General features: G+C 43.9%; 2 protein-coding genes across 3 annotated transcripts; one reads left to right on the top strand and one right to left on the bottom strand.

The window, feature by feature from the left end:
• Window positions 1-944: 944 nt before the first annotated feature.
• On the top strand, window positions 945-24,414 carry PWP2 (periodic tryptophan protein 2). 2 transcript variants are annotated; one of them, XM_078575758.1, is made up of 8 exons: window positions 945-2,320; window positions 3,154-3,405; window positions 3,481-3,573; window positions 21,801-22,169; window positions 22,751-23,095; window positions 23,179-23,406; window positions 23,471-23,643; window positions 23,852-24,414. In XM_078575758.1, exons 1-7 carry the CDS (start codon window positions 1,100-1,102, stop codon window positions 23,633-23,635), a joined length of 2,673 nt encoding a protein of 890 aa, XP_078431884.1. In that variant the 5' UTR covers window positions 945-1,099; the 3' UTR covers window positions 23,636-23,643; window positions 23,852-24,414. The 2 variants fall into 2 exon arrangements, with proteins under 2 accessions (XP_078431884.1, XP_078431883.1); XM_078575757.1 differs by lacking the exon at window positions 23,852-24,414 and having other exon boundaries at window positions 23,471-23,719.
• LOC144703564 (uncharacterized) lies at window positions 17,773-19,950 on the bottom strand. Its single transcript, XM_078575756.1, has 2 exons — window positions 18,849-19,950; window positions 17,773-18,510 (listed from the first exon to the last, which is right to left on the bottom strand). Exons 1-2 carry the CDS (start codon window positions 19,933-19,935, stop codon window positions 18,482-18,484), a joined length of 1,116 nt encoding a protein of 371 aa, XP_078431882.1. The 5' UTR covers window positions 19,936-19,950; the 3' UTR covers window positions 17,773-18,481.
• Window positions 24,415-25,256: the final 842 nt, after the last annotated feature.

Raw genomic sequence — 25,256 nt, 5'->3', positions numbered from 1 at the left:
TATAAGGGAATATAAGGTAAGAGAGAAGAGAGGATATTTGAAAGAAGGAAGAAGATAAACAACATAAATAATCTGTGTTTGAAGTTGTACATTGTGGACTTATTGACATATATCTGGATGTTGCGATTATTGCCTTTGAAAATTTCCTATTGAATCATTGTTTCTATGTTAAGTAGAAGTTACATGTATTTGTTTTATATGTTATCTCATGTCTACTTACAATCTTTCCTACTCAGGTTACATGTTCTTCTATTCTTTGTTTCATAGTTCAGTTGTGATTGGTCTGCTTTATTTTAGTCCATTTATGTGTTATCTGGCTATTAGAGTCTTATTCGGTCAAAGCTGTCCATCCAAAACAGTTAAGTGCCTAGTTCAAGCCATGTAGTTGAAGCTTTAGGAATCATACCCAATCGTTTGGTGACAAACCCATTAGTTGAAGTCCTTGCTCTTCAAGGCCATCTCTACTGTTTCTTATTTAGGTCTTGCCATTATTAGTTCCTTAAATAAGTCAGTCATGATTAGTCCGCCTTATTCTAGTTTAGTTTGCTAGTTATTTGGCCTGGTTAGTGTCTGAATTCCATCTAGCACATGTAAAGTGATCTAATAAAAAGGCCATGATGGGGTCAGCCCCATCATGGATCAAAACTGGATTAGATTTTAACCCATTACTTGTCTTCATATCTCTAAGAAAGACGTTTCAATCTTGCTAGGGTTTAAGAATAGTAATAATAATAATAATAATAATAATAATAATAATAATAATAATAATAATAATAATAATAATAATAATAATAAGAAGAAGAAGGAAGAGGTTATTGTGGGCCCTACACTAACTTGCTCTGGTTACTGGGCAAGCCCGTCATGGATCAAAACTGGATTAGATTTCAGCCCATTAATGTAATAGTCTCCATCTATCTCTAAGAAAGACGTTGCAACCTTGCTACTAGCAAGTTGCTAGGGTTTAAGAAGAAGAAGAAGAAGAAGCATAAGAAGAAGAAGAAGAAGAGGAAGACGAAGAGGAAGAGGAAGAGGAGGAAGAAGAAGAAGAGGAAGAAGACGAAGAGGAAGACGAAGAGGAAGAGGAGGAAGAAGAAGAAGTATGAACTTTCGTTTCCAGAATCTGCTGGGGGCGCCCTACAGAGGGGGGAACGTGGTCGTCTCCGAAGACTGCCTCTTCTCGCCCATCGGCAACCGCGTCTCATCCACAGACCTTCTCAAATCCGAGACGGTAACGCTTCCCTTCGAGTCGTCATCCAACATCGCCAGAATCGCCGTCTCGCCCGACGGGAACTTCCTGCTGACCGTGGACGACGCGTCCCGAGCCCTCTTCGTCAACCTCCGCCGTCGCGTCGTCCTCCATCGCATCTCCTTCAAGAAGGCCGTGACCGCCGTAAAATTCAGCCAAGACGGTGCCCACATCGCCATTGGGGTCGGCAAGCTTCTGCAGATTTGGCGATCCCCCGGTTTCAAGAAGGAATTTTTCCCTTTCCAGTTGGAGCGCACTTTTCCTGATTTTGATGATTCCGTGACGGCTTTGGATTGGAGTCCGGATTCTTCGCATGTTCTTGCTGGGTCGAAGGATTTGACGGTGAGGCTGTTCTCTTTGGAGAGATCCAAGGGAGGTAGCAAGCCTGTGCTGTTTCTTGGGCATCGAGATAACGTTGTTGGTGTGTTTTTTAACGCTGAGAAGAAAAGTAATGCAATCTCCAGGATTTACACTGTTTCCAGGGATGGTGCTATATTCACTTGGAAATTTCAGAAGAACAGTGTTTCAGATGATTTTGAAGGAGAAATCTCGGATCCTCCCTCACCTGGGACGCCAGAACAGGAATCTTCCAAGGTTAATTCGACGCTTGATTCCGTGGATAAGAATGTTGAGAGTAATTCCGTGGAAAATTCTCAAGTTTCTAGATTGGTTGATGGGGAGTTGAGCGTTTCTCTAGCTGGGAAATGGGAGCTTTTGAAGAAGGATTTCTTCATGCAAGCACCTGCTAAACTTACGGCTTGTGATTATCAGAGGGAGTTGGATACGGTGGTTGTTGGGTTTTCGAATGGTGTTTTTGGGTTGTATCAGATGCCTGACTTTGTTTGCATCCACGCACTCTCCATTTCAAAGGAAAAGATAACGACGGCTGTTTTTAATAAGTCAGGGAATTGGCTGACATTTGGTTGTGCGAAGCTTGGGCAGTTACTTGTGTGGGAATGGAGATCAGAGACGTACATTTTAAAACAGCAAGGACATTACTTTGATGTGAATTGCATTGCTTTCTCTCATGATTCCCAGAAGCTTGCCACAGGTGCAGATGACAACAAAGTGAAGGTGAAAAAGATCCACTGTTATTTATGATCTATGGTTTTTGTGGAATTTCATTTTAGATTCTTCTCATTATTTGTGAGCTTTTATATTCATGCCTTTGTTGGTTTCTATTTATTCGGAGGAATCATCATTGTATGCCTGACTTTTCATTTTTTTGGCATCCAAATTTGTTTTTGTGTCTGCTATTAACTCATCAAGTGGAAATCTTAAGTGAATGGGAGCTAAGGCGAGGAAGATACCTGCGCAATGTGAAATTTGCATTATCACTCATCATTTTAGCGCAAGAGAAGCAATGTCTATCTTGTATTACGAGTTTTATTCGTTTGTAGTGCAAGTTGTATTTGATTCCCTTGTATTTCTTCGTCAGCGAAGTTCATTTGGCTGCTACCTTTCCTCTTTCCGTGACATCAAATCTGCCAGCCTCGCTTCTCCCTTGCCCTTGCTGAAGTTCTATTTTTCCTGCTGGCTGGCATCTAAATTCTCTCCCCTTCTTCCCTTGATAAGAACTTTCAAGTTCATAGATCTCAGGAGATGATTCTATCTTTCTATTCTGTTCCTGGGTTCAGCGATGGACCTTTGGAAGTTGGTAACATTTCACAATCCCATCGCCTTATCGGTACCTTTAAAATTTTCTCCCCATTTAGTGCCATTTTTAGGCCCATTCATCTTCCCATCTGATCTTGTTTTCAGTCTCCTATGTGTCAGTATTGTGCGTTTAGAATGACTTAACTGGGTGTAAAATTTGAACTGTTTTCATTTATCTTTTTATTATGATAGATTTAAGATCCATATCATTTTATTTGAGTGACATATGTTGTTAAAATTTCTCCTTACAGGTGTGGCTACCATCTTCTGGTTCTTGTTTTGTCACATTTTCGGAGCACACTAATGCTGTTACGGCTGTTCATTTTATTGCGGGAAAAGATAGTCTTCTGAGTGCTTCTCTGGACGGTACTATTCGTGCGTGGGACCTGATTCGCTATCGCAACTTTAGAACATTTACCACCCCATCATCCAGGCAATTCGTCTCCTTGGCCTCTGACCAAAGTGGAGAAGTAGTCTGTGCAGGAACCTTGGATTCATTCGAGGTGCAATTCTCTTAAGGTTTTACTTTTCTGTGCCAGATTGATAACAGTTTATACTCATATTTGTGCGAAATTCAGATTTTTGTTTGGTCGATGAAGACTGGCCGTTTACTGGATGTTCTCAGCGGTCATGAGGGACCTGTCCATGGATTAATGTTCTCTCCGACAAACGTGAGTTGCCTTGTATTTTTTCATGCTTTTTTCACATTTTTGCTTACTCTTCATGCTCTTATTATTTTTAATAACTAACCCCGTGTCTCTTGTTATTTCTTGATTCATCTTCCTCATTCCTGCCCCCGTCAGCTACCTGTTATGTTAGGGTTAGACACACCGTAGTAGAACGCACACATTCTGCCAGCTATGAACTGACTTTTGACACAGTGGACCTTGGCCCATCAAGTCACTCATTTTAGACGTGTGACATTAGTGACTCAGAAAGGGCTTATATAACCCATGGCCCGCTTACATTGTGTGAAGAATGCAGAGAATTCTGCCTTTGGGAACAGATAGGACAAATGAGGCCTTTTTGAGACAAATGAGAAATATGCAGAAGAAGTTTATTGAGATTTTTGATACAGAGAAAAGGGGAAAAAACTCACATATAAACAGGTTGGGAAAGACTTTCCTTTATAGGCTAAGTCCTTTCTCAAGATAGCCGTTGGGGGCAACGGTCATATAGCCGTTGCCCCAACGGCTATTTTAAGGGGCAAAAAGGTCATTCTTTGGGGAGCGATAGAAAAAGAAAGAAAAAGAAGGAAAAGAGAAAGGAAAAAGGAAGAGAAAGTAGGAGAGAGATAGGTGGGCCATTTATAACTCATGGCCCACCTTTTTACATGTGTGTCAAAATAGAAAAGGATGAAATTAGATGTTTAACACTCCCCCTCAAGTTGGGCATAGATGTTAATCATGCCCAACTTGGACGCCAAATCTTGAAACTGTCTTCCTGGTAGTCCTTTGGTCAGAATGTCAGCCACCTGTTGCGGTGATGGTATGTATTCTGGACTGATGAGTCCAGAATTAATCTTCTCTTTGATGTAGTGTCTGTCAATTCTTGCATGCTTGACGATCATGATGCACGGGTTCTTGGCCATAGCAATAGCTGATTGACTGTCAGAATATAAGATGATTGGCTTTGGAGGAATGATTTTTAAATCAGTTAGAATATCGTTAAGCCACATTCCTTCGCAAACACCTTTCTTTAAAGCCCTGAGTTCTGCTTCAGCACTCGATATTGAGACTTCCCGCTGCTTCTTGCTACGCCAGGTGATTAAATTTCTTCCCAAAAACTGCAGTATCCAGATGTAGATCGACTATCATCCAGAGAGCTTGCATAATCTGAATCGGTGAAGATTTTAACCGTAGGGTCTCCCCCTGCCTGAAATAGAAGACCCTTCCCAATTGTCCCTTTCAAATAGGAGAGAATACGGTCAGCTGCTGTCTGATGAGACTGTCGTGGATCTGACATGTACTGACTTAAAGAGGTCACAGCAAAGGATATATCTGGTCTTGTGTGGTTTAGATAGAGTAATCTGCCAATCAATTTCTGAAATGATGTCTTATCGATGGGGTCGCCCTGTCGCTCTGCTTGGCTTGAAGTTTGACATTTGTATCCACTGGAGTGCTTACTGGCTTACAATCCAATTTACCTGTATCCTTGAGTAGATCCAGGACGTACTTGTGTTGAGATAGGACAATGCCGATCCTGGAATAAGCTACTTCAATACCAAGAAAATAAGTGAGTTGACCTAAAGATTTAATATCAAAGTTGCTGGTCAGATGACGCGTTTTAGATTTCGAATTTCCTTGATATCGTTGCCAGTAACGATAAGATCATCAACATAGACGATTAAAATAGCCAGTTTGGAGTCTTGGCCATGTTTGAAGAATAGGGTATGATCACCCTCACTTTGTGAGTATCCAACTGATATGAGAGTAGATGAAAATTTCTCAAACCATGCTCTTGGGGATTGCTTTAATCCATACAGAGATTTCTTTAAGCGACACACATATGATGAGTTTTCATGCAATAGATAACCGGGGGGAGGAGCCATATATACCTCTTCTTGCAGTTCTCCATGTAGGAATGCATTTTTAACATCAAATTGAAAGATCCCACTGATGCATGGCTGCAAGTGCAATTACTAATCTTACTGTATTCAGCTTGGCGACTGGAGCGAATGTCTCATGATAGTCTATTCCATAAGACTGGGTATATCCTCTGGCCACCAGTCGAGCTTTATACCTTGCAATAGAGCCATCTGAATTATATTTAATCGTATATACCCATCTGCTACCAACCAATTTCTTTCCTTCTGGGAGTGGGCCCATATCCCATGTACCATTCTTCCTTAATGCCAACATTTCGTCATCCATAGCAGTTTTCCATTCGGCTTGAGACAGCTTCTTGAACATTTCTTGGAATGACAGTGGTCAGTAGTACCTGAACAATCTTTCTGTAACCTGAGGACAGACGATCATAAGACACATAATTGCATATGGGATATAATTTCTTACTGCGGCATTCCCGAGTACCCTTTCTGATGGCAATAGACCAACCTTGATTAGCTGGTGCGAAAGGTCTTCATGAGTATCTTCCTCGTTCTCCATCTGAGTAAACTCTTGTTCTCCATCTAACTCTGGATTGTCCTCAGCCGTTTCGCTCGATCCATAGCTGGAGAGGAATTTTCAGATGGATTAAATCCCAGATTTTCCGTATCTAAATCTGTTCCTGTTTCATTTACTTCCAAATAACAGTCAGATCGATGTCCTCATTGTAGAACATGCTGTATTCATCAAACTTCACGTCTCGGTAACAAATGTTTTCTTAGTAAGAGGATGGTAACACACATAACCTTTCTGAGTAGATGAATACCCCACAAAAATGCACTTGAAAGCTCTGGAGTCCAATTTTCCTGCAAAGTGGGAATAAACATATGCTACACACCCAAATACTTTAGCAACCAAATTTGTATGAAGAGATAATTCTGGGTGACTTGAGGCTAATAGATCAATCGGTGACAGTAATGACAGGGTTCTAGATGGCGTTCGGTTGATAAGATGTACAGCAGTAGCCACAGCATCACTCCAATAAGTCTTGGGGCAGTTTCCTTGAAATAATAGAGATCTGGCTGAAGACATAATGTGCCCAATCTTTCTTTCAGCAAGTCCATTTTGCTGAGGAGTGTTCACACATGAGGATTCATGGATAATTCCATGATCATTCATGTATTGATTAACTTCAGAACTGAAATACTCCCTTGCATTATCAGATCGAAGTATTCTAACCCTTTTCCCAAACTGGTTATTGATCAACTCGATGAATCGGATGATCACGGTTGGGACTTCTGATTTGTGTTTAAGCAGGTAGATCCAGGAATATCTTGAGTAATCATCCACAAAGATTATAAACCATCGGTGCTGCGATCTTCCTGTAGTAGAACAAGGACCCCAAACGTCACTATGAACCATATCGAATGGAAATTTCTTCCTATGATCAGTTCTTGAAAAATGAGATCTTCTATGCTTGGCAAATTGACAAGACTCACAAACCAATCTTTGGATATCAATGTTTTTAAACAAATCAGGGTACACTTGTTTCAGAAGATGAAAGGAAGGGTGTCCAAGTCTCCTGTGCAGTAAGAAAATACTGTTTCTTGACTGAGTGTTGAGAACCATCTTCAGAGTCCTCTGTCCTTCTAGTCCGTCCACTAGCAGGAGTCCCCTTGCCTTCTAGCAGATAAAGTCTTCTGGCCGGTTTCCTTTTCACACAAAAAACAGTTAGATGAGTCAAATATAAATCTCCAACCTGTGTCGTCCACTAGTCGTTGTAGTGACAACAAGTTGGCTTTAAGTCCTGGTACATGAAGAGCACTTTGTAGTAATACATCTTTAATCTTTATTTTCCCAATTCCTGCCACTTTTAGAATCCCACCATTGGCAGTAAAGACAACATGATTATCATCTATTACTTTATATTCCTCAAAGCATGATTTATCAGGTGACATGTGATCTGTGGCTCCAGAATCTACTATCCATCCATGAGATTGAAGATTTTCATATGTAGTAAATGCAATACTTTTATATTCACCTGATTGGGCGAGACGTGGAGCTGAATTTCTTGAATACTTTCTCGACTTCTTCAGCTATGAGCTTTTGAATATCTCCTTCTTCTTTCTTTGGTGCTTCTCCCACTTGACTGCTGGAGGATACAACATAGGCTTTATTCTTTGCTCCTGGGTTCCATACCCCTTTCTTTTGAGGTCTTCCTTCCATGCCAGCTTCCGGCACTCCTTAATATGATGTCCTGGCTTGGTGCAGTAGGCGCAGACTACGGGTTCTGTGCCGGTTGCTTCCTTAGACACGTGCTTAGACGATTTTTCTCTTGACTCTTCTTTTTTAGCGGCATGTGCTACTGAGACAGAGGGCTCAGTCGATAATTGTTGCTTTTGGCCTTCTGGCGGCTTGATCTTCTTTCTACAATCGGCACTTGTTGCCTCCGAGATCGCTTCTTCCAATGTAGGGAATTTCTCCCGATGGATTAGCTGGGATCGGAGACTTTCATATTCAGAATTTAAGCCCATGAGGAAGGTAAGTGTTCTTACTTTAATCTCCCTTTGCCAGTACTCGAGATTCTGAATTGAGACTGGCCATAGCTGATCAATTTCCCTCCATATTGCCTTGAGTTGGGACGCATATGAAGCTACTGATAATTCCTTCTGCCGGATGAACTTTACTTGAAGAAGGAGGTCATACACCCTCCAATCGTTTTGCATTTCTGCACAGGATTTACGGATTTCCCTCCATATATCTGCAACAACATCCATTAGATAATACTGATTTCTTTGTTCTACCTCCATATTTCTCACCATCCAGTTGGTGATGTATGCTTCTTCTGCGCGCCAAAGCTTCAATCTGAGCCTATCGGTAGGTGGTGAATCATCAGTAAGATGGTCACCCATGAAGGCGGCGACCAGTGACCTTTCGGTCAATTTCATCCAACTATATCCGTTTGTACCATCATACTTAAGATCCAGATCTGGTATGACCAGTCTGTTCTTAGTATAATCATATATATGAAGCACTTCGTCTGCAGAGGATTCTTCTTCCGAGCTGTATGCAGAAGCTTTGGCCTGCTTGGAAACTTTCCTGGAAGCAGCCTTTTTTCCCATATGATGATAGAACTTGCTTGCAGACTTGCAGACTTGCAGACTTGCAGACTATGGAGCTCCTTTCGTCAGGGAAGGTTGAATGAATCAACCTTGCTCTGATACCATGCGAAGAATGCAGAGAATTCTGCCTTTGGGAACAGATAGGACAAATGAGGCCTTTTTGAGACAAATGAGAAATATGCAGAAGAAGTTTATTGAGATTTTTGATACAGAGAAAAGGGGAAAAAACTCACATATAAACAGGTTGGGAAAGACTTTCCTTTATAGGCTAAGTCCTTTCTCAAGATAGCCGTTGGGGGCAACGGTCATATAGCCGTTGCCCCAACGGCTATTTTAAGGGGCAAAAAGGTCATTCTTTGGGGAGCGATAGAAAAAGAAAGAAAAAGAAGGAAAAGAGGAAGGAAAAAGGAAGAGAAAGTAGGAGAGAGATAGGTGGGCCATTTATAACTCATGGCCCACCTTTTTACATGTGTGTCAAAATAGAAAAGGATGAAATTAGATGTTTAACACATTGATATGCCACAAAAACGTAGGCATATCCCAAAAGGAATACAGACTAACGTCTTTTTTTTTTAAAGAAGATAAGAAGGGCGATCGACCAACAAAATGGTAAACACTCAACATCCACATATAGACCTCTAAAGATCTACCTGTACATGTTCATCCCCTCCCTCTTTATATACAGCTCGAGGACATAGGCTCTTGACCTTCTGGGCAAGCCCTTCCCTAGAAGCCTTCCTCGCCCTAAAGAGAAGCTCAGTCTGATGGAGCCATAATTCTCACAGCATAGTCATTGCTCTGCCCCCTCCTCCTAGAGCCGCTTCTCCGCATGGAATCCCAGAAAGCCTCCAATGTCACATCCACCGACGGTATCGCTTGGGTGGCCCAGATCATGCGGTCAAAGAGACACTCAAAAACAGATGCAGTCCTCTCCTCTTGCGCACAATGCTGTAGCGGTCAATATATCTGGGTACATCCTTTTGCAAAAAAAGACGCACATCACAAGTTGTTTTTGCAATAAAAGCCACCCAAAAAGAATCCGCCTCTATAGTCGCATGCTCCTCATGTCCCTCTTGGATCCTCACGTATGCCTGTCGGACTGATATAAGGAGCACTAGTCCATTAACATCCATCTGGTTCTCCGGGTTGCACGCATCTCTGAACTGATTTACACAAGTTATTGCTCTCTTTAAATTGACATTTGTTGAAGTATTTGAGGACTAGTCAAACTGGCCCATAGTATACCTTGACCGTGTTGTGGCGTGCTCTGTTTTTTGATTGTGTTCATTTCCATCAATCAAACTTAAATATATTAGTCCTTCTGCATTATCCTTTTGTTTGGATGAATGGCCTTTTTAGTTTTATCTTAATTATCGATTATGTAATATATACTACTATTCCTGAGGGACCCTTGTCAAGGTTATCCCAATTGTAATTCTTGAGAGAGATGAGGAAATGATGAGATGAAGAGGAGGATGGACAGAGCGGAACACCAGAAAATAGGGCACAAAAGGTTGGAATTTTCCATTACTAATCCTTTGCCCTTTTATACAAATATGCACTGAGGCGAGAGAGAAAAACAGTCCCTCCAATGGTCATATTTTTGAAAAATATGACCGTTGGGACCTATCACATCCAGCGGCCCTTTTTTGCAACTGGATGTCCAACGACTAGTTTTCTAGCCGTTGGAGTGTGGGCCTGATGTAAATCAGGCCCAGTAAATATTAGGTCCTTAATGGACCTAATATATGGCCCTAATGGGCCCCTCACTATTGGGCCCTTAATGGGCCCTTAGTGGGCTCTTAATGGGCCCTTAACAGGCCCTTATTTAGATTGATTAGTTAGGTTTTTTTATTCATTTTCCTAGGGTTATTCTATTACATGTACATGGCCTTTGGCCCATAAGTCAGTCCAATCTGCCCTAAATGAGCCTTGATGATCTAACACCCCTCCTCAAGTTGGGTATAGATGTTGATCATGCCCAACTTGGACACCAATGCCTGAAACTGTGGGCCTGGGATGCCCTTCGTGAAGATGTCCGCAGCTTGCTCCAAAGTGGGAACGTATTGCGGAATGATGAATCCTTCATCGATGCTCTGCTTGATGTAATGTCTCGCCACCCGTGCATGCTTTGTACGTTCATGTTGAACTGGATTCTTGGCCATTGCAATGGCCGACTTGCTGTCTGAATGCAAGATCATCCCTTTGCCGTTATATAGATGAAGATCCTTTAAAATACCTTTAAGCCACATGCCTTCACAGACTCCCTTCTTCAAGGCACGGAGCTCAGCTTCAACACTTGAGAGGGAGACTTCCTTCTGCTTCTTACTGCGCCAAGTGACGAGATTACCGCCAAGGAAGCTACAGTATCCAGACGTCGATCGACTGTCCTCAAAGGAACCTGCATAATCAGAGTCAGTGTAAAGAATTACACTAGGCTCACCTCCTGTCCTAAAAAAAAAAGACCTTGTCCGATGGAACCCTTCAGATATGCAAGAACTCGATCAGCTGCTCCTTGATGAGACTCTCATGGGTCGTTCATGAATTGGCTTAGAGAGTTCACAGCAAACGTTATGTCTGGTCTTGTATGGTTGAGATAGAGGAGCTTGCCTATGAGTCTCTGAAATGAGGTCTTGTCCACTGGGGCATCCTTTTCGTGTTGTTCTTCAATTTCACATTAGTGTCTACTGGAGTAGCGGCTGGACGGCAGTCCAGTTTCCCGGTTTCCTTCAATAAATCGAGAATGTACTTATGCTGAGAAAGTACAATTCCAGATCTTGAATATGCAACTTCAATCCCTAGAAAGTAGGTTAGAAGACCAAGAGCTTTGATATCAAATGATGAAGAAAGATGTCTTTCAAGATTCTGAATCTCTTCATTGTCGTTTCCAGTGATGATGATGTCATCTACATATACTATTAGGATTGCCACCGTACCTTCCTTACCATGCTTTATAAAAAGGGTTTGATCACCCTCACTTTGAAAGTATCCGGCTGCCAACATTACTTTAGAAAACTTGCCGAACTAGGCCCTGGGGGACTGTTTGAGTCCATACAAGGACTTTCTGAGGTGACATACATCACCCAAATTTTTACTCAAACAATATCCAGGGGGTGGTGCCATATATACCTCCTCTTCTAGCTCTCCATGTAGAAAAGCATTCTTCACATCATATTGGTACAACTTCCATTCAAATATCGCTGCAAGAGCAATCAGAATTCTGACTGTATTCAGCTTCTCTACTGGGGCAAATGTCTCATGGTAGTCAATTTCATATGACTGCGTATATCCTTCGGCCACCAATCTGGCTTTATGTCAGGCGATTGATCCATCTGAATGGTATTTGATGGTGAACACCCATCTGCTGCCGACTACCTTCTTTCCAACTGGGAGTGGGCCCACTTCCCAAGTACCATTTCTTTCTAGCGCTTCCATTTCTTCATCCATTGCTCTCTTCCACTCAGTAGATGACATAGCTTCTCTGACATTCTTTGGGACAGATACAGTCATCACAGCCTGGACAACTTGTTTATATTCTGGAGATATCCGGGTGTATGAGACGTAATTACTTACTGGGTAGAGCTTGGTCTTCGTACACTTCCGAGCTCCTTTACTGACAGCAATTGACCATCCATTGTTACTTGGATTACTTTCTCCTGCTGGTAGTAGTTCTTCATTTGGAGCGTCTTCTAGTGCGTGAGGCTCCTCCTCCTCAACAGGACTCGGAGCAGCACTAACCTCAGGTTCCTGTTCACTGTCTCTAAGTTCAGAAGGTCTGCTGAGTTCTCCACCATCGGCTTCCACCTCACTGGACTCCAAATAGATATCTGATCGATCTGTCTAGCCATGGAACATTCTGATTTCATCAAATTTCACGTCTGCAGCAACAAAGAACTTCCTTGATTCGGGATGATAACACCTGTATCCCTTCTGCGTGGTGGAATAACCTAGGAACACACACTTCACTGCCCTATGGTCCAATTTTCCTGCATTATGAACATGAACATATACTACACAGCCAAATACTTTGGCCGGCAGGTTAGTCCTTAACAATATATGTGGAAATTCAGAGGATAAAAGATCAATCGGGGCCTTAAGATCTAATGTTTTCGATGCTGTTCTATTAATAAGATGTGTGGCTGTTGCCACTGCTTCAGTCCAATAATGCTTGGGGCAGTTTCCTTGGAATAGGAGTGCCCTGGCAGATGACATAATATGGCCAATTTTCCTCTCAGCAAGACCATTTTGCTGGGGGGTATTGACACATGATGATTGATGGATTATCCCCTTTTCTTCCATATACTTGTTTACTTCTCCACAGTAATATTCTTTAGCATTATCAGTTCTGAAGCGTTTGATCCGTCTACTGAATTGGTTATGGATCATTTCACAGAACAATATGATAACAGATGGGATTTCTGTTTTTGATTTCAATAGATACACCCACGTATATCTAGAGAAGTCATCTACGAATAAGATGAACCATCTCTGATGTGCCAAGCCAGATATGGAGCAGGGGCCCCATACATCACTATGAACACATTCGAATGCCGAGGAGGCCCTATGATTCGATTTCTGATATGATGACCTCTTATGTTTAGCAAATTGGCAGCTTTCACAATTAAGATGTTCAAAAATAATCCCCTTAAATAACTGTGGGTGTAATTGTTTCAAAACATGAAATGAGGGGTGTCCTAGTCTCCTATGGAGAAGCGTGACCCGTTCTTCACTTTGGGCAGCGTAGATCACTTTCTGCTCCCCATCTTCCCTTAGTCCATCCAGCAAGAGAAGTCCCCCTCTCCTGCTAACAGACGAAATCTTCTGCCCGGTGTTCTTTATACAGAGAAAGCAGGAGTCAGAATCCAAGATAAATCGCCACCCAGTCTCATCTACCAGCTGAATTAAGGACAAAAGATTTGCCTTTAATTCAGGTACATGAAGTACCCCTTTCAACATATTCCTTTAATCATAATTGTCCCTCTTCCTTCTACTTTTAAGATCCCTCCATTAGCAGTGAAAACTCTGAGGTTGTTTGTTTCAAGCTCATAGGTTTGAAACAATGATCTGTGGGGTGACATATGGTTGCCCCTGAATCTAAGACCCAAGATACCGAAATCAATGTAATATTCTTAAAGGTGGTAAATGCAAAGTGCTTACCTGACTGTGCGAAAGATGTGGAGCTGATTTTCTGAAGGATCTTGTTCATCTCAGATTGTATAATCTTCTGAATGTCGCTTCCTGCATCGTCCTTCTCGGTGGAGGGTGGTTTTCCCCCTTCACTGGCCACGTAGGCCTTCTTCTGCTGACCTGGATTCCAGGTTCCCTTTCGGATTTGTTCTTCTTTCCATGCCAATCTCCTACAGTCCCTTTTAATGTGTCCGGGCTTCCTGCAATATCTACAGATTAGTTCTGAGGTACTACCTTCTTTTGGTGTGGCCTTGGAATGTTGAGGAACTGAAAATGGTGCCACTGAGGAGGTCTGATTGCTCTGAGGTTCCTTCTTGGCTAAGTGAGCTGCTGCAGTAGGAGTGAAGGCTTCGCCTCCTTTGGTGCCAATTTTCTTCCGGCTCTCTGCCCCCTGAAGTTCTGAAATCGCTTCTGCTAAGGTGGGAAAATTTTCCCTTTGCAGCAGCTGGCTTCGGAGGGTCTCATACTCAGAGTTGAGCCCCATCAAAAATTGAAGAGTTCTGAACTTGATCTCACGAATGTAAGAGGGAGAATTTTTGTCACCAGTGGGCCAAAGGAGATCCAGCTCTCTCCAAATTGCTTTGAGTCGTGCAGAGTAAGAGGATATTGACATACTTCCCTGCTTCAACGTTCGCTCTTGCTCTCGGAGATCAGAACTCGAAGTCACTGTGCATTTCTGCACTGGACTTGTTAATTTCTTGCCACAGATCTCGAACACAGCCGATCAGAATGTAGTCATCCTTCTGTTCTTCTTCCATGTTCTTGATCATCCAGTTCATGATGAGAGCTTCTTCAGACTTCCAGACTTCAATCCCAGCTCTGTCTTCTGACGGAGCTTCCTCAGTTAGATGCCTCCCAAGGTATGCCGCCTTGAGAGTCCTTTGAGCCATGGTGATCCACTTCTGGCCATTGAGGCCGTTGTACTTCATGTCCAGGTCAGGCAGGACAGGCCTGGTCTGGACTGATGCAGTGACGAGGGCAGTGGCTGGGGCAGCTGGAGTGGCTGGAGCAGCAACTGGTGTTGCAGCAGCCAGAGAAGACAATTCCTCAGATTCTTTTTCTGCCTTTGCAGCCATCCTGGTTCTGGATTTACCCATAATCTTATGGAATAAATCCTTACCAGAAACTGACACTTTGCTGCAGCTGATGCACACACCCCAGGGATGCAGAGAACTCTGAGGTAGCCACCAACAAATAGGACTTCACAGAGTTTGAGGAGAGCCCCCAAATTCAGGACTTCAAATATCCTGCTTCTTGACAGAAGACAGGAAACTAATCAATGCTGCAGAAGGAGGATTCAACTCAGAGAGATACAGAATCTTGTGAGGAGAAAACTCCAAAAAATCAATGCTTCAAATGGGTACTGGTCGAGCCTGCTCTGACACCATGTAATTCTTGAGAGAGATGAGGAAATGATGAGATGAAGAGGAGGATGGACAGAGCGGAACACCAGAAAATAGGGCACAAAAGGTTGGAATTTTCCATTACTAATCCTTTGCCCTTTTATACAAATATGCACTGAGGCGAGAGAGAAAAACAGTCCCTCCAATGGTCATATTTTTGAAAAATATGACCGTTGGGACCTATCACATCCAGCGGCCCTTTTTTGCAACTGGATGTCCAACGACTAGTTTTCTAGCCGTTGGAGTGTGGGCCTGATGTAAATCAGGCCCAGTAAATATTAGGTCCTTAATGGACCTAATATATGGCCCTAATGGGCCCCTCACTATTGGGCCCTTAATGGGCCCTTAGTGGGCTCTTAATGGGCCCTTAACAGGCCCTTATTTAGATTGATTAGTTAGGTTTTTTTATTCATTTTCCTAGGGTTATTCTTGTAAACAAGAAAAGAACTATTCTTGATAGCAAATGAAAGAGATTACAAGGTTTTATAGGAAGCCCTAATGGGCTGACTAGAGAGGGCCCTTAATGGGCTAACAAGAGAGAGAAAATAAAGACATGTAATACTCAGATCAACACTCCCCCTCAAGCTGGAGCGTGGATGTTATCCACACCCAGCTTGGAACAGAGCTCCTCAAACCTAGGGGCATGAAGCCCTTTGGTGAAGATATCTGCAAGCTGTTCAGCGGACGGAACATAAGGCGTGCAAAAATCTCCCGATTCAAGCTTCTCTTTGATGAAATGGCGATCGATCTCGATGTGCTTTGTACGGTCATGCTGAACGGGGTCATGAGCAATGCTGATCGCGGATTTGTTGTCGCAGAACAGCTGGACAGGAGAGGGAACTGGACACCGTAGCTCACGAAGAAGCTGGGTAATCCAAAGTGCTTCACACAGACCATGCGCAAGGGCACGGAACTCCGCTTCAGCACTCGATCGAGAGACCACTTTCTGCTTCTTGCTCCTCCAAGTAATCAGATTGCCGCCCAAGAAGGTGCAATACCCAGATGTGGACCGACGATCAACCACAGAGCCGGCATAATCTGCATCGGTGTAGACTTCAAGACGCAGGCCGGTATGGCGACGAAACAATAATCCACGGCCAATGGTGCCCTTCAGGAAACGGAGGAGACGATGAGCAGCATGAAAATGGCTCATGCGAGGAGTCTGCATGAACTGACTCAGAACACCCACTGAATATGCAATGTCCGGGCGAGTGTGGGTGAGATAAAGCAGTTTTCCCACAAGTCTTCTATATGGGCCAGGCTCAGCAAGCTCCTCATCCGCATCGGCACCAAGTCGATGGTTCGCATCAATCGGTGTCAAAGCAGGCTTGGCGTCCTCCTTTCCAAGCTCACAGAGAAGGTCCACCGTATACTTTCTCTGACAAATAAAGATCCCGCTAGAAGAATAGGCCACCTCTATGCCAAGAAAGTACCTCAACGGGCCAAGATGGCGAATAGCAAATTCCGACGAGAGATACATAGCCAGCTTAGTAATGGTCGTCGTATCATCACCCGTAATAATGATGTCATCCACGTACACAAGAAGAATAGCGACTCCCCCTGACGTGGAATGGCGGTAGAAAAGGGTGTGATCACCTTTACACTGACGGTATCCACGACGCTGCATGGCCTTCGTGAAACGACCAAACTAGGTACGAGGAGATTGCTTCAAGCCATATAATGCTTTCTTCAGGCGACAGACAACAGACTGCGGAGACGATGGCACTAAGGAAGTATAGCCAGGAGGTAATGCCATGTAGATCTCCTCAGTCAACTCTCCATGCAGAAAAGCATTCTTCACATCATATTGTTGCAAAATCCAGCCCCGATCCGCAGCAAGGGCCAATAAGATCCGCACAGTATTCAGCTTGGCGACGGGAGCAAAGGTCTCCTGATAATCAATGCCATGTTTCTGAGTGAACCCTTGTGCCACAACCCGGGCTTTGTGGCGCTCAATAGAACCGTCAGAATTATGCTTCACAGCATACACCCAACGGCTACCCACGAGATGCTTCCCGGCCGGCAGAGGAACCAGATCCCATGTTTCATTGTGAGCAAGAGCCTGAAGTTCTTCCGCCATGGCCTGACGCCAATGCGGAAATGAAAGGGCAATGTCCACCGTCTTGGGAAGGGAAGTGGCATCAAGGGAGGTGAGAAGGGCATGATAAGAGGGTGAGAGGCGATGAGAGGAGATAGATTCCGCCAACGGATAGAGGGGAGAGGAATGGGAAGAGGGCAGCACGGCTAATGAGGAGGTGGCAGGAGGGGTGGAGGTTGAGGGAGACGGGGCAGCAGGAGACGAAGAAGGAAGCCGAGGCTTGCGACGAGCAAGGGTAATACCATAGCATTTTTCAGGCGGGCAGCGACGGATAGGGAGCGGAGGAAACGAAGAAGGTGCAGCAGAAGGGTCGAGCGCAGGAGCAGATACTAGAGGAGGCTCCACAGGAGGGACTGAGACGGCGGCCGGAGGCGGGTCGGGAGGCACAATTGCTGGAGGAGCAACAGGCGGAGACACGTCGGGCGGGGCCGGTGAAGAGGGACGAGGGACGAGGATGAGGAATTCGAGTGGATCGGAGGGAGATGGGGATGATGAGGGTTCAGGAGAGGAGGAATAGTAGGGAAGCAATTCATCAAACGTGGCATCTTTGGTGACGACGAACCGACGAGAGGGTGGATGATAGCATAAATAGCCTTTTTGGGTGGAAGAATAGCCAACAAACACACACTTGATAGCACGGGGATCCAGTTTATCACGACCAAGTTGGTGGTTGGGCGCATAGCATACACATCCAAATACACGAGGAGTAAGATGAGTTCGGAGAGAGAGAGTTGGAAAGGAATGCTGAAGACGGTCAATGGGAGTGGAGTAGTCAAGCACTCGAGATGGAAGGCGATTAAGAAGATGGATGGCGGTGGAGACGGCTTCCCCCCAAAAATACTTGGGCACATGCATATGGAAGAGAAGGCTCCGAGTCATTTCAAAGATGTGACGGAATTTTCTTTCGGCAACGCCATTTTGCTGTGGTGTATAGGGGCACATCGGTGTGAATAAGGGAGAATGGGGTCGAAGAATGAGAAGACGAGATAGGATACGTGGTACGATGATGTTTGGCAATTCGACAAGCAGTACAAACAAAACGGTCCACAGAATGGCCTTGAAAGAGTTTAGGAAAGAGACGATAAAGAGTAGCAAAAGAAGGATGGCCGAGACGTCGATGAAGAAGCCCCAAACGCTCGTGGGAAGCCGAAAGGGAAACTGCCGCAGCAGCAAAAGCAAGAGAACTCGAACAAGGACGAACAAGATAGAGCCCCTCATGCTCCTCAGCAATGGAAATCGTCCTCCCCGACACCTTATCACGATAAAAACATGAATTAGGAGAGAAGGTAAGGTCTTGTTTCAAGTCGCGAACAAGGCTAGATAGGGAGAGAAGATGAGTAAGGCGAGGAACATGAAGAACTTTAGATAGATGCATAGAAGAGGAAAGGGCCACACGACCAATACCCGCCACGGTGAGAAGATCGCCGGAGGCTGTTTTAACTTTGGAGGAGCCAGAAACGGGTGCATAAGTTTGAAAGGCTCGAGGATTTGGGGTCATGTGGGCGGTGGCACCGGAATCAAGAAGCCAAGTGGAAGAGGAAAAAGAATGGCCAGGAGGGGATGTAGGTGTGGGAAGACTGGTGGACATACCTGCGTGGGCCAAGGAGCATGAGCCCACGACTGGAGGATCAAGCAAGCGGCGTAGACGCTCCATCTCTTCCGGAGTGAAGCTAGCGGGCGAGGCACTAGTCGGGAGAAGACCGTACAGCATAGGCACTTGACCCGGGGGGGGCACGGACGAGGCGGCTGCAGCAAGGTTGCTCGGTTGTGCGCGTTTCCGTTGAAGCTTGTAGCACGTCTCCTTAGAGTGACCTCGCTTCTTGCAGTAATTGCAAAACAGCGAAGGATCACCCTTTGGAGAATCCTCCGTCCGAGCCGTCGGACCACGTGGCAAAGAGCCGGGTGGTGGAGTCGACGATGGGCGTGCAGACGAAGAGGAATGAGCTACAAGTGCCGAAGCCGAGTTCTGGGCCTGCTGAAAGCGGGATTCTTCAACCCGCACACTGTGGAGCGCATCCTTGAAGGTAGGACCAGTCTCCCGATGAATAAGCTGAGCCCGTACCGCTTCATATTCCGGGTTCAGTCCCATAAGAAACTGGAAAACCCGAAGTTGAAGAGTATATTTGCGGTCCACCGAATGAGGGTCGGGCGGCATGTAGTGGTCAATCTCATTCCACAACGAAATGAGCTCCGTACTGTACTCCATGATAGACCGGTCTCCTTGACGCAGGTTGGCGGCCCGATGCACCAATTCGTACAGAGTCGCAATATTGTGCTTCTTGGAGTGGCTCTCGAGTGCCGCTTCCCAGACCGCCCGAGCCGACTCTAGAGACAGGAATTTACCTTTAACACTGGGTGAAATACTGTCCAAGAGCCAGCGATGAACTACCCCCTCAACGTCCAGCCAGTCATAATACTTGGGATCGGTCCGAGAAGGTCCATCTTCTAGAAGATGGCGCATGAGACGCCGTTTTAAAGTTATCTGGACGTACTGGCGCCATTGCAGGAGATTGAATCCAGTAAACATACCATCCGGAGGCATCCGAGGCAAAGAGGATGGTCCAGAGGAGGACGACCAATTCCTGGGCTCGAGAGGCACCGCAGATGCATGTGGCGTAGATACCGGCGTCGAGTCTGGCGTAACAGTAGAGGTCTGGGCTTCAACCGGGTTCGTCATGATGAAAGCAGAGTAGACCACAGTTAGAAGGCGCCGGAACGACGAGAAGCCGGGACTGCAGGCGCCGAGACGTCGGGCGCTGGGACGGCGGGAGCCGGGACGGTGGGAGCCGGAACGGCGGGTGCCGGGACGTCGGGCGCTGGGCGCCGGGACGCCGGGCGCTGGACGCCGGGCGCTGGACGGCGGGCGCTGGACGGCGGGCGCTGGACGGCGGTCGCTGACGCCGAGCGCTGGACGCTGGTCGCCGGGCGGCGCGAGCCGGGCGGCGCGAGCCGGGAGGGCGCGAGCCGGGGCGCGAGCCGGGAGGGCACGAGCCGAGGTGGCGCGGGCCGGGACGGTGGGCGCCGGAGCGGAAGATGCTGGGACGGCGGACGTCAGAATGGCGAGCGCCTGGGAGGCCCGGAGCGAGACGGCGAGAGACCGGAGCGCGAGATCAGGCGGTCATGAGAACCGCCGAAGATCGGAGCGCAAGGTCGAGCCCAGGAAACCCAGATTAGGGTTAGGGTTAGGGCTCTGATACCATGTAAACAAGAAAAGAACTATTCTTGATAGCAAGTGAAAGAGATTACAGGGTTTTATAGGATGCCCTAATGGGCTGACTAGAGAGGGACCTTAATGGGCTAACAAGAGAGAGAAAATAAAGACATGTAATACTCAGATCAACAATTCTATTACATGTACATGGCCTTTGGCCCATAAGTCAGTCCAATCTGCCCTAAATGAGCCTTGATGATCTAACACCAATAATTACCCATCTATGGAACTTCTACAAAATAGTTTATTATTGTCTTGGAACAGGAACCTTTTTTTTTTTTTGAAAATGACCTATACCTAGTGTTGGGATATGCGCTGAATTTCTTGCTTGTCGTAAATGATTCTATTTGTAGGTCGTATCTTAATGATACTTAGAGAATTTTGTTAGAGGTAGCGGGCAGAACCAATCCAGGATTCTCTTTAGAAAAAAAAAACCATCAGGGCAGAAATTAGGAGCTCAACGAATTAAGAACATTGGACCAAAACACTGGCCCAGGTCCTGAATCTGAGATATGAAGTTGGGATGGAGAAGCCCCATCGCCAGGAACTAGAAGAGATTTGGGGAGGATTTATAACGTATACATGTGTTAATTGTGGAAAGGAGGAGAAAAAGGGATAGGTAGAATAGGTATTGGAGGCGGTTGTTCTGTGTGATGTTCTTCCAATTTCTGATACAATCCTATACCCAAGGGTATTTTTGGCGCTCTAAGCCCATCAGGAGCATTTTTGTCACTTACCTATTAAACATTTTCCCTTCAAATTAGTTAAGACAGTCAAGTAATCATTTGGATTAGTGTTGGTATCCCTGTATCTCACTCTCCAGTGCGTATTACCCCACTCTAGATTGACTCTTCTATCCCCATCTCACTATTTTTTTTTATCTTCGTCAATATTTGGAAATGATCCCTCAATATAACTTCAGGGTTCTATCACTTTCAAGGATTTTATTCTATTTTATGCTACATTGATCGATTACCTAGCTTGGTAGATTCTATCAGAAGGATTGAAATATTTATCGATATCAACTTCACCTCTGGACTGTTATTTCTTCGCACTGTCGGTTCACTTGTGACACAAAATCATAAGAAAAGAATTTGTTCGGACAATTGCAATTTTCAAAGATAAAATTTCCATCAGTCATTGCACATTGCACGGAGTTCTGTTTAAAATGATGAAAAATGGTTTTAGGAGATTTTGGAATTTATTCACATTTTTTCACGTTTCCTTTTCAGCTCATAGCGAGCAATATTCCATATCCTTTTCATTCTCAAAATATTTTTCATTTCGAGGTCTCATAAGTCATTTCTTTTAACATTTCGATCCTTTTGCAGAATATTTTAGCCTCATCTTCTTGGGACAAAACCGTGAGACTCTGGGACATCTACGGAAAGGGTGCCGTGGAGACTTTCACTCACAACCATGATGTCCTTGCCGTGGTATATCGCCCAGATGGAAAACAGATTGCGTGCAGCACATTAGATGGTCAAATTCATTTCTGGGATCCAGTAGATGGCCAATTGATGAGCACGATAGAAGGTCGCCGGGATATCGCTGGCGGCCGTCTCATGACTGACCGCAGAACGGCAGCTAATTCAAGCTCTGGTAAGTTCTTCACCACGCTCTGCTATTCTGCTGATGGGAGCTGCATCTTGGCTGGAGGGAGTAGCAAGTACATTTGTATGTATGATGTATTAGAGCAGGTGAGACCACATCTTATTTATCCAAATTTTGTTCTTCTTTCTTCATCAGAAAATATTACGGGTGAGGTTTGCCATCCATGATGAAATGATGATGATGATGAGGTCATCTTCTTTATCATCACTCCTCTGCTACTAGGATGAAATGACAAACTCATCATTGTCATTACAATCCTAATCATCATGCTCATACAATTTCTCTTTGACTCTCTCTGTCTCCACTTATTTTTCTGTCCAGACTCTTTCTTGGTGTCCCAACACACATATACAGTCTCTCATGTCTCTCAACCCTCTCTCGAGTTTTTTGTCCACTAGTCTGTCAAATTCATATTCTCATTATCTGTCATCCAGTTTCATTTATAAATCAATCTCATTGTATCACATGATTGTGACAACGAGGATGATGATGACAATTTCTGGATGAAGATGACAATTTCGTCCTGGGGTGAGGAGCCCTAAATTTTACTAGTGGTAACTCGAGTCATCTTTTACTACTGCTAGGAGTAACTCGGTGTATCTTTTGTAGGCAGTTTTGAATTTTCTATTTGTGAAGTGTGTACGATAAATGTTTTTCCATGGAATAGGTACTGTTGCGGAGGTTCCAAATTACGCACAATCTTTCATTGGATGGCGTTCTTGATTTTCTCAACTCGAAGAAGATGACTGATGCTGGGCCGCTTGATTTGATTGATGATGATGATAGCGATGTAGATGAAGGTGTTGATAGGCAAACAAGGAGGAAAATGGGATATGATTTACCAGGATCGTTGCCTAATCGTGGGCGGCCCATTGTCCGAACAAAATCTTTGCAAATTGCACCCACTGGCAGATGCTGGGCTGCAGCGACAACCGAGGGTATTTTAATATATTCTGTGGATGATTCTTTTATTTTTGACCCCACAGATTTGGACATAGACGTCACCCCTGAGGTAAACTTCATGTTCAACTTTTTGAATGTCATTGTGATCTTAGTTTTTTGTGGTTTGATTGTCTTTGTTTTATTGTAATTCAGGCAATAGATGAAGCACTCATCGCGTGCCAACCCCAGAGGGCGTTGTTACTCAGTCTACGCCTGAATGAAGATTCATTAATTAAGAAATGTATTTTATCAGTGAATCCATCTGATATTCCAGCAGTTGCTTCGGCTATTCCTCACAAATATCTTCAGAGACTAGTGAAGGCATTTGCTGATCTTTTGGAGAGCTGCCCTCATTTGGAACTTGTTCTCATTTGGTGCCAGGTACGAAAGGCTGTCGATTCTTGATTTTTACTGCAACTTAATAAATATTTTGAATGGATTTCAGGAACTTTGTAAGATTCACGGCGACTTCATCCAGAGAAATTCTCATGACCTTTTTACGGCTCTAAGATACTTACATAAATCGATTACAAGGTTGCATCAGGATCTGTCAGACATGTGCTCATCCAATGAGTATTTGCTTAAGTATCTCTGCTCTACCCCTTTGTAAATTAATTGGTACTGGCCCAGCATCTCTTCTAGAGAAATTTTGATCTAGCTTCAATAGAAACATTTCCAAATTATTTTTTAAAAATGTTTATTCGAACTAACTGCAACATTTTCATCACAAATGTATATTATATCTAACGGTATTTTTAAAAATTTCCTCTGTTGTAAGATTAGATAAATAATTTGTGTTACTAGAACAGCAGATTTTCTTTTGCAGGACACCTAAAGATTATGCGATTACCTTTATTAATTCAGCTGGGAGGTAACAATTATGATGATAGATGGCCAAGATTGCGCCGAAGTTTCTTCTGGGGAAACATCACGTCCATTGTTTATGTGACAACTGGAAAACGAGCTTCATTTCATCTGTTTGTCAACAGTGGAAAATGAAAAGAAGAGTAACAGGCGACCTTCTGACACTCAGCATTTTCCTGCTTCCTGTCTTCCTTGCTAAGCCAGTGAAGAAGGCAAGGCTTTATCTGCATGGACTTCTGATAGTTGGATCTGGCCTGATAATTAGGGGCGACCCAGCTCCGATAAACAAACGAATTCATGGGTTGATGAATTATGCGTAGAAGAAATATGTTGAGGTAGTGCATTCCTCAATTTAGAAGATTGCATTGGCAATAGATGGAGCTCTTGACTCTTTGTTCAGGACGCAGGAAACGATTGCAGGACCGGCAACTTGATCTTTGATAATCCTGTGTTGATCATTTCTTCCAGACTATTCTTTCTTTATCATGTATATTTTCTTATCTTAAAATAAGTTAGTTATTGTCATATCTCGAGAGTTAAGGGAAATACGATATTTTATCTAATCCATGCATCCACTCATCTACCTGCCCATCCACCCCTTCACAACCCCCCTCCATCCATACATCCCCTCTTGTTTTTTAAAATCCTTTAAATCGGATTATACACTGCATGTCCCAATATAACCAGAAAATTGTCTGATCAAATACACACCTAAGACAGTAAAGTGTAGATTGAGTGTCTTCCAACTCAATGTCAAGGTAGAAAATGGACAACATTAATTTTGGTTATCAAGAAAGAACCATACTGATGAAGGCCCCCTTATATCTGGCACAACTTTTCATAGCATTGAAATTTTCATTTTAGAATCTGAGACTGAGTCATTTCATATGCTAGACAACTTCTTGAATTTTGATGTCTTTCCAATTATCACAAAGTTCATTTTTATATTTTAGGTATCAGAAGTATGACACTCTTAGAGTTCACATTGGGCCTACACTATCTCCTTTTGGGATTAACTAGTATATTGTTTTCTAAGTTTACTTTAGAAATGCCACCTTCTTGTTTCCGCTTCAACATGAAAGTGATTTTGAAGATGCATTCAAATCCCTACAAATCATTGCAGAACAAAAATTCTCATTTTAAATCCAAACTTTTCTGTCCAATTCTTGAGTTTAATTTTAATACGTTTATTTTCACCGAAAATGTAATGCTATAATTCATCGAATCTCTATCCCAAAATCCACAGCAAAATACTGATCTGGTTGACATTGCTTAAATTCAAGAAGTTAATAAAATGATTCAAATTATTAATAAAATTTTCCCATTATGTTTATTGATTGATGCAAGAGAAAGTTGAAAATAATTTT

This window comes from Wolffia australiana, chromosome 5, assembly GCF_029677425.1.
Source record: "Wolffia australiana isolate 7733 chromosome 5, ASM2967742v1".
Lineage (NCBI taxonomy): Eukaryota > Viridiplantae > Streptophyta > Magnoliopsida > Alismatales > Araceae > Wolffia > Wolffia australiana.
Note: the sequence above shows the minus strand (reverse complement) of the source record. Positions and strands in the feature narration are given on the sequence as shown.

Coding starts and splice junctions, on each gene's coding strand:
- PWP2 (XM_078575758.1), top strand. CDS start 1,100: ATGAACTTTCGTTTCCAGAATCTGCTGGGGGCGCCCTACAGAGGGGGG. Junction 3,406..3,480: donor GAACCTTGGATTCATTCGAG/GTGCAATTCTCT, acceptor TGCGAAATTCAG/ATTTTTGTTTGGTCGATGAA. Junction 22,170..22,750: donor TGTATGATGTATTAGAGCAG/GTGAGACCACAT, acceptor TCCATGGAATAG/GTACTGTTGCGGAGGTTCCA.
- LOC144703564 (XM_078575756.1), bottom strand. CDS start 19,935: ATGACGAACCCGGTTGAAGCCCAGACCTCTACTGTTACGCCAGACTCG. Junction 18,511..18,848: donor ATGCTCCTTGGCCCACGCAG/GTATGTCCACCA, acceptor TATCGTGATAAG/GTGTCGGGGAGGACGATTTC.